We start from the raw sequence: 9,572 nt of genomic DNA, 5'->3' as shown, positions 1-9,572 counted from the left end.
TGAATTAAATCCTTGCTAAATGCAAAATGTTTTAAATCAACCCTTAAAATAATTACTGGTGTCCATACCTTTGGCTGTAGTAAACATTCACACAGAATTACTAACAATTGTGTTTAATTCCATTTTCACAGTATAGACAAACATTCTACAACAACACAAGTCAATTACAACATTGTAAATTAAATAACCAAAATGTCTTCATGTAGCAACAAACAAAGCATAAAAACCACATATTTAATCTTTACTATTTTTACAATATTTCAAGACATTTAAAAACACAGTTGATACAGTACATACAAAGTGGTGATTGTTGTTTTAGCTCAGTACTTTGAAATGAAACAATAACTAAAATAGCAGCTCTTATTTAATCTAATAAAAGAATTACAGCATTTCCATGACTGTGACTCAGCTCTATAGATTATTAAAAACTGGATATTGGGCATAGTGGTTCAGCTCCTAAAAACCTGGGTCTCCTTGGCTCTGTATAGGCTTGCTCCACACTAGTACTATATTGCCTGTAGGTGTGTGGAGGGGCGAGTGTGTGATGACCAGCCAGGGTGTTTCCCCACCTTGAGCCAAGTGTATTCAGATGGACTCTGGACCCATCATAAGCCTGATCACGATGAAGTGCTTACTAAAACTGAATCTAAGAATTAACTAATTGAACAAAATACTGGACACATCCAATGGCAAAAAACAAAACAACCAACAATGCACCACAGTCCTATTGCTTACAAGATGCACACTTGCAGGGCATTTAGTAAATATACAGAATTATCACATACAATAAATATCAAATACATAAATAATTTTCAGGCCACTTTGTGGATACATAAACTTGGCTGACAGTAAAGAGCTCAAGCAAATGTTTAATAAATAAAATAAGGACAAACTTTTTTTTATAAAAAAATCTTGCAATTACATTCACTAACTTTCTTACTTCCCTTCATTTATGATCTATACTTACAGGCAGACTCATGGAGGATAACTACAGTCCAATAAAATCATTGAAATGTTCATTAATACCAGCGGTTTCCTCCTCGGCCATGACAGGGTGTCTAAGTAGTAGGATACATGTCGACTGTTTTGTGCCTGTAATACAAAATGTTGCAATTGATTATTGATAATGAATAATATAGAATGTTATAAATAATATAACATTTCTGAGAACTTCACTAACCCCAGGCGTAGTATTTTCATTAATATGTATACATAGACTTTTAAAATTATAATATTTAATTATAAACTTACCTTGCTACTGTACTGTTGCTGCCTCAAGTCTGATCTTCTCATCTTCATTACTCTCATTCTTTTTCTTATATCTGTAGAAGGACATTATGTTATATATAAAATAATAATAATAAAAGTGCTTTACATTGAAAGAGAATTAAATGTTCATGTAATAATGACTGAACTGACAGAAGTGATCCAAGGAGCTGTACACATTGAGACAACAATAGAACCTTGCTGAACACCATATTACACACTGTGCAAGATATGCTCTTTTTATCTAAGCATCAGTTTTTAAGCACAGTCTTTTATTCTAGAAACAGTGCTGCTAAATACGACTGAACTGGTAAGTATAGTTAAGCAATAAGTAATCAGCATTATATTTAAGGGGTTACATGTACCAGAAAACATACAGAATATAAATATATAGGTAAACAATAGTGAGCTTACAATAGCACCACTTGGGACACCATATTGCATTGATTTAAGTACAAAAATGTAAATAGGTCCTAAATTATTAACTTGAAAACCAGTAACATGCCAAATTAAAATTTTATAACTTATAAAAATATTTTTGTTTAAAAAGTTCACTACACAAGTAGTGATAATATATATGAAAGTTAAACAATAAGGAGCTTAAAACAGAACTCTGTTGCACTGTTTAAGCCTATAAATGAAACAAAAATTGTTGGTATACTATATCAGAAGTAAACGTCCTTAATCCTGGAAACCACCAACATGCAAGTCAAATAAAAAAAAGCTTCTCATTTAAGTCAGAACCTCACAATTTATATTGTTAACCCAAACTTCATTTATAAAAGTCTTCTATTTTTTGTAACCATGTTACTGAATCTAGCTAAACTAAGTATTTGTCCGCTTGTCAGTATAGTAATAAGATTTGACCTCATGTGTGTAAATTACACATCTTTAAGGATGTTTGTAAAAAAGCCATTTCAAATTAAAACAGAATATATCTGAGATTAAGACAACAACAATACAAACCTGATGGCCAGTAGAATGCCAATGATGGTGAGACACGTTAAGGACAGAACTGCTGCAGTCACAGCCAAAGCTGTGGTGTTGTCGTCTTTCACATCATCCTTACCAACAGGTAGGCTAAAAAAGTGGCACCTCTCACCGGTGTATCCCTCATTACATCTGCAAATGTAGACATCATTAGGAATGACTGCAAAAACAGCCAAAAATCTAACGTTAATGAACAGGCGTTTGGGGAGGACTGCTACTTACATGCAAGATGTAAGGTTAAGTTCCTTTAGGTATTGGCAGACCCCATGAACACAGTAACCTCTGTATTCGTTTTTCAGGCAGGGGTTATTATTCCTATCTTTAGGTGGTCTTTGACCTTTTCTTGTCCTCTTTGTAGCAAGAACTGAAGTGAAATTTTTAGGCTTGGAGGACAATGCCACTGTAAAGCAAAAAAACAAGAAGTGTAAGTCAACATTATTCTAATAGGTCACAGCAAAACACACAGAACTCAAACAGTGACCCAAATGAACAATAACAGTCAGGGATGTTATGGTATTATTGGTATTATTATTGTTGTGGTTACAAAAATTATTATACTTCTTATTATACTTCTTAAATACTGTTCGATTACACTGAGGTAATTATTTTGAAATACTACCTCATTCTCATGCTATCAAATTTTAACTGTAATCTTTCAATCATCGTATTATTTAGCTATAATATCATTAAAATGTAATTTTAAGATATTAAATAATTTTGTGATGGTTAATGTAGGTTATTTTAATCATAATCATTACAATTTTTCAATCACCTTGGGGTGTATTATTATTTAGATATTCTTTAAAGGCTATTGTTATGTGCTGCAGTAACAATGTCAACAATTATTAGATTTTATTGTTTTTAGGTATTTAAGTAAAACTGTTCCTCATTATAATGAGAATCTCTTTATTTAGTGATCTACAATCTCCAACATAAGGTTTTCACACATTTGACATGCAATGTGTGTGCCAAAGTGTGTGAACACTCTTGACTGTGCACAAAGCAAAGTACAGTACTTTGTAAAAATACATCGTTTGCCTGCACAAATTCCCACGAACACACTTCATTCTTCTTGTGAAAACGTTTAAAACGTTTGTTTTAATGTCGGACTTGCCACCGTTTTTCATTTGCGGTTTGTTAACATAATGTAACCGAGCGTTGTAGTGATGCACTTATAAAGAAATAAATACACGCTATATTCACAAGTTGTCGGGAGCAGAACACTTTTATTAACTTATTCTGTTAAGGTACCAAATACCGGAAAGCTGAGTCAAGCACGTTAGTCCATGCGCTATGGAAGCCCCAAAGGGTCAAAACACACTCACTTCGTGTAGAAACGGCCATCAAACCATTGTCACAATACAACCACAGACAAGTCTGATACAATAACTACGCCTTATCCCACCTAAAGCACCGCTGATCTACAATGTTTGCTGATGGAGAAATTCTAAACTACAATCTGACATTTACTGCCTAGTATGTGAGTGAATAAAACTCCCTTACAGTTTTCTCTTGTCCCAGCAGTTTTTAACATAAGTACATTTAGCATAAAATGTGTTCACCATTTTAATTGTAACATTTCACATAAAAATCCTTGTTTTCTATAACATTTACACAGATTTTTTTTTAATGCGATTAATCGCGATTAACTATATGAAATTCTGAGATTAATCGCGATTACAAATTTTAATCGTTTGACAGCCCTAATAATTACTTTATTATTTTGCATTAATTAGGAAGTACTTTGCACTCACTATTTCACAAAATAAAGTCAAAATGTTAATAAAGGTATTATTCTAAAATTACACAGAAATAACGACATATCTCATAATATATATCTCAAAAACTACTTACTTTTAGGATACTCAGTGTCATAATCTGCAGACACACTGTCTTCATACTTTTCGTCCATGTCTGCCTGATGTTGCGTTGGCGTGTACACTTCAGGTAGAGTGTGCGCTAGTTGTTCCGCAGTCACCATGCTGTGATCCAGAGACACACCACCACTCAGTCTAAAAAAAACTGTAAACGGGAGCCAGTTAAAGTGTGTGTGCTATGCAGCCAAGTAATAAATCAGTGAACAAGTGCGAGACTGTCATATCTCTCAAATTAAATAACTGTATAATGAAAGCTCAATGTACATTCATTTATCGAAGGTTTGATTTATTTTCCTCCTAGTCAGGGTCCAAATGGGTCCAGTGCTACCTGAATACACTGGCCAGAAATACAATCTGGACAGAGTGCAACTCCATTACAGGGTACAATTCACTCCCACCCCGGGTCAGGTTAGTCCACATTTGCATGTTTTTGGGAGATGGAAGAAAACCACAGTATCTGGAGGAAACCCACACAAATATGAGTAACCAGTGTTGCTGTGCACCACCCACTCTCCCAACTGCACCACAGTGATGCATAAATAGAACATTATAAAAGTTACATTAAATGTCACAACTTTCCACAGACAAACTTAAAAATCTTGTGAAACCTTGCCAATAAAGTAAAAGCTTTTATAACAGCAAGAAGAGGGGGTCTGTATTAATGCCCATGGATTTGGAATGAGATGGCCAAGAAATTTATGGTCAGGTGTCCAGATGCTTTTGGACTTAGTGTCTTTCATTAACATCCTTAATACAAGTTTTAAATATAGGTTGTGTATGGGTCTACTTCATACTGATAATACCATTTGTAACCATAATTCTTGTCTGAGGTTAAAAATGATGATATTAGAAAACATTAAATATTTTTATTCCACTTAAGGAATACTAGAAATATCTTTGGATGTAGCATTATGCAGTTCGTTTTTAAAGATTTTATACATATTCAATGCATGAAAGATAAAAGTTACTTGTACGTTTATGATAATCACTGATTGGCAGCCATTCGTGTAATATAGGGGATTAATGTACAATGTGTTAAAAGACTGTAAAAATACAAAATGACCAAATATAAAAAATGCAGTTCTAAAACTTAAGAATCCTTAATGTTTCTTAGCTTGGAAAATAGGAGATTTGGAATTGGCAGAACTTTTACTTGCTAAGGAAACTTCTCTATGTGTGGAAGGTTGTTTGGTGGTAGAAATGACTTGTTTAAACTAGTTTAACTTATAAATGTAGAGTACTTATAAAAGTAAAAATTTACTGAACTGTTACTCTACTGTAAATGTGAGAAATAAAAAGAAACAGAAATATTAGTGATTAGTGGATGAACTGCCTAGTTAGCAAAAGAGCTAACATTATACATAAAGTGACTAGAGCAAAAGCTAGCTAACAATGGTAAAAGCTAGTTAAATTTACACATGTAAAACAATTTATTTGATTAAAAATGTATCATAAATATGTAAACTGTTAACTAATGGTAACTAGCAGTATCTAACAGTGATGGTAACTGGTGGTAAATGGTGTTCATTGTAAATACTGTCTGTTAGGTTTAAGGGTTTAAAGGTTTCCTGTTAAAAATTAACAGTAAATGTTTTAGTATTTAGTTTTATTTCTGCATGAATCTCATGAATGTTTTGTGAAGCTAAAAGCTTTCTGCCTTAAAATTTCTCTGATTTGTGGACAGTGTCAGCAGCCCTGATCCAGCAGTTTCCAATTCATGGAAAACCTGTTTTGGTGGTTTGATTTAGATCTCACCACAGTTTCTATTAAGTGAAGTTTCACAATGTTTACTTAACTTTTACTTTATTGAAAACGCCTAGAGGTCTTTACAGCGACAGTTTGTAAAATACCACAGATTAGCCAGCAAGTTAGTAAAGTTACACTGATAACAATTCTGTCACAAGTTCTATGTTTAGTTAAGGGTTAAGTTATAAAGCTTTTTAATATCTATACACAACTCTCAGACTTTATAACACTTGTGATTCAGCTTAATGGGTGCACACAAAGTAGTCTTATTTAACAATGACAAATTACTTATTAGGAATTAGGAGGCTAGCCACAAAGTTTTATAGAAATGTGTGCACCTCAAAGAATTAAGTATATATAAATATAACAATTAATGATAAATGTGAACTGTATGGAGCACTAGGTGTAAATTTAAGGGTGAATGTGAACGGTATGAAACCATGAGTGTACATTTAATAGTATATGTAAAACAGAGTGGAATGCTGAGTATATGTTTAATGGTAAAGATCATTTTAACAAATTGAATCTCTGTAGTGTGAAATACACTCACCAATACTGTGCAGGAGAAAGAGTCGAAAGAGTCGAAACATATCCATATTATTAATGAGTTTAAGACAAGTTGGCAGCAGTTAGTTCCAGAAATTGAGAGTTGAGCAGATGAGAAGTGCTGGATGTCTGGATCAGTGTTACAGCACTAAGAAAGTCAGTAGTGCAGCGAATCCGTTTTATATAGGCAGCAGCAGCACAGAGTAAAGTGTGAATCCTCCTGTATGAATCACAGCCACACCTCATCAATCATTCTACAAGTTTGGCAGACACACACACACACATGCACTTAAACACACACTTCCCTCCTCATGTCAGCTCAAGAGCGTCGATTAATCGCATTAACAGGAGCATTTTATAATAAAACACTGCGAACATTCAGCACAGGTCACCAGGTGCGTGTCATCTTTCATAAAAAAGCACCTGCACACGACCATTAAAACATGACCAGATCCTGTATTTAACTACAGAGCGCCACCTAGTGATTAATGCATAATATTGCTTTAATTACACTATAGGGCATAGCTTCTACTCATATATTTCGGAATGTGTTTGTGAAAACTTGTGTTTATTCAGTTAAAAGAGCTTTTGAGGGGTCAACCAGATGCCCCAGCTTGTAATAAACGTTACAATTCATCTCACAGGCGTTTAGTGTGGTTGAGGTCAGGGACATGTTTAGGCCACTGGAGCTCCACTTTACCAAAACTGTCAAACCACGTTTGTTTGTTTGTTTTTTTAGGATTTTAACGTCAAGTTTTAAACTTTGGTTACATTCATGACAGTAACGGTAGTAGGTAACAGTGGCGTAACTACAGGTGCACTGGGGTCCATGGCGGGGGGCTCCACGACATGAACTCAACCACCCACATACCTGTCAAGTCTCCCGTTTTGGCCGGGAAACTACCGTATTTTACCCCTCTTTCCCGCCGTCCTCCCGTATTAGTATTTTCCCGTAAATTTCCCGTATTATATTATAATTAGTGATGGGTCGGTCGCGAACGATCCGGCTCTAAGAGTCGGCTCTTTAAAGTGAACGACGGGATACGGCTCCTGATCGGGAGCCGATTTGGTTTTTTTTCCCGGTTTTTTTTTTATGTTAAAGTCGCACATGATTGGTCAAGATGCGTAGCGGTGTGCACAAGAACAGGAGAGAGAGAGAGAGAGAGAGAGAGAGAGAGAGAGAGAGAAAACTTGATGAAGTTTGACATTGCGCTTTACATACGCAGACATTACACGCTGGAAAGGTGAGGAACATGAGTGAGAGGAAACAGTAGTTTGGACACGAGGAGCCCCTTTTACAGACCCACTGAACTGGTGTATTCAGTCTACCCACATCTTATACATGTGATGGCACATAGACTGTGTAATGTAGCAACATCTGTCCCCTCAAAGAGAATCTTTTCAAAAAAACAGGGCAGATGAAAACAGAAGGAGAAACAGGATCTTCGCTAAAGACTTACAAATACCTGGATGCTGCTTTTTTTTTTTTTTTTTTTTTTGCACATTTTCATTTATACTTTGTTGAGTGATGCTTTGTTGATGTGTTCTTTTACTCTAGATGCAAATGTACAAATAATATACACAATCAGACCTTTTTGTTTAATTGAGATGGGTCTTTGTTTTTGTATTTTATAATTTATTGTTGTAGCACTCTTCCATGTTGAGTATATAAATAAAACAATTTAAATAATAAACATTTGATACAATGTTTTTACATTAGTAATTAATTTTACATGTAATTTGGTAATAAATTAATTTAAGGAACAAAAAAAATCTAAGGAGCCACTTGGGAGCCGAAAGAGCCGGCTCTTTTCAGTGAGCCGAGCCAAAAGAACCGGCTCTCTAAAAAGAGCCGAAATTCCCATCACTAATTATAATTTTAAAAAACATTCCTGTGCCTCTCCAAACTGAAATGTCACTAACCTCGTGAGAACTGCCACCCAGGCTGCTGCAAGTGGCAGTTCTCACGAGGTTAGTGCGGACAGCGGGAACAAACCTGGAACAGCGAGAGATGGATGGATGCAAGGAGAGAGAGGGCATTCCTGCCAAAAAAAGTAAAGACTGCATGTAAATATCTAGAGAAATGGGACATCGAATTTACCTTTCTAAAGAGGAGCAGGATGGGGCAGAGTTATGCATTCTGTAAGGTTTGTAACTGTGTTTTCATTTAGGCTGTATTATAAGAATTACATATGTAGGAATGTCCACAGCATTTCAGTGTCAACAAAGGTAGGCCTATCAGATTCTGATCATCTAATTGCAGTTTGTAAGTGGTTCACAGGTGGTTATTTTAGATTTCTTGTAAACCTGTCTTAAAATGTAAGGGATACTGAACCTCGGTTGGGCTGGTGGGACGGCTCGTAGCGCGCGGCGGAAAATTTTTAATTTTTAAATGCAAAACTTGACAGGTATGACCACCCACCTCACTGCCATCCACCCCCACCCCCACCCCCCACCCCCCACCCCCCACCCTTGGCTGCACGCATGTATTATATAACTATATCTATAGATATATACAGGTCCTTCTCAAAAAATTAGCATATTGTGATAAAGTTCATTATTTTCCATAATGTAATGATAAAAATTAAACTTTCATATATTTTAGATTCATTGCACACCAACTGAAATATTTCAGGTCTTTTATTGTTTTAATACTGATGATTTTGGCATACAGCTCATGAAAACCCAAAATTCCTATCTCAAATAATTAGCATATCATGAAAAGGTTCTCTAAACGAGCTATTAACCTAATCATCTGAATCAACGAATTAACTCTAAACACCTGCAAACGATTCCTGAGGCTTTTAAAAACTCCCAGCCTGGTTCATTACTCAAAACTGCAATCATGGGTAAGACTGCCGACCTGACTGCTGTCCAGAAGGCCATCATTGACACCCTCAAGCAAGAGGGTAAGACACAGAAAGAAATTTCTGAACGAATAGGCTGTTCCCAGAGTGCTGTATCAAGGCACCTCAGTGGGAAGTCTGTGGGAAGGAAAAAGTGTGGCAGAAAACGCTGCACAACGAGAAGAGGTGACCGGACCCTGAGGAAGATTGTGGAGAAGGGCCGATTCCAGACCTTGGGGGACCTGCGGAAGCAGTGGACTGAGTCTGGAGTAGAAACATCCAGAGCCACCGTGCACAGGCG

At 35.8% G+C, this 9,572-nt stretch overlaps 1 protein-coding gene across 1 annotated transcript; it reads right to left on the bottom strand.

Moving 5' to 3' along the window:
* Positions 1-1,866: 1,866 nt before the first annotated feature.
* On the bottom strand, positions 1,867-4,237 carry hbegfb (heparin-binding EGF-like growth factor b). The gene is made up of 4 exons (XM_063012150.1): positions 4,111-4,237; positions 2,479-2,656; positions 2,233-2,388; positions 1,867-1,897 (listed from the first exon to the last, which is right to left on the bottom strand). Exons 1-4 carry the CDS (start codon positions 4,235-4,237, stop codon positions 1,867-1,869), a joined length of 492 nt encoding a protein of 163 aa, XP_062868220.1.
* Between the last annotated feature and the right edge of the window lie 5,335 nt (positions 4,238-9,572).

The sequence above is a fragment of the Trichomycterus rosablanca genome, chromosome 16 (genome assembly GCF_030014385.1).
Source record: "Trichomycterus rosablanca isolate fTriRos1 chromosome 16, fTriRos1.hap1, whole genome shotgun sequence".
Lineage (NCBI taxonomy): Eukaryota > Metazoa > Chordata > Actinopteri > Siluriformes > Trichomycteridae > Trichomycterus > Trichomycterus rosablanca.
This window is presented reverse-complemented; position numbering and strand designations above follow the sequence as displayed.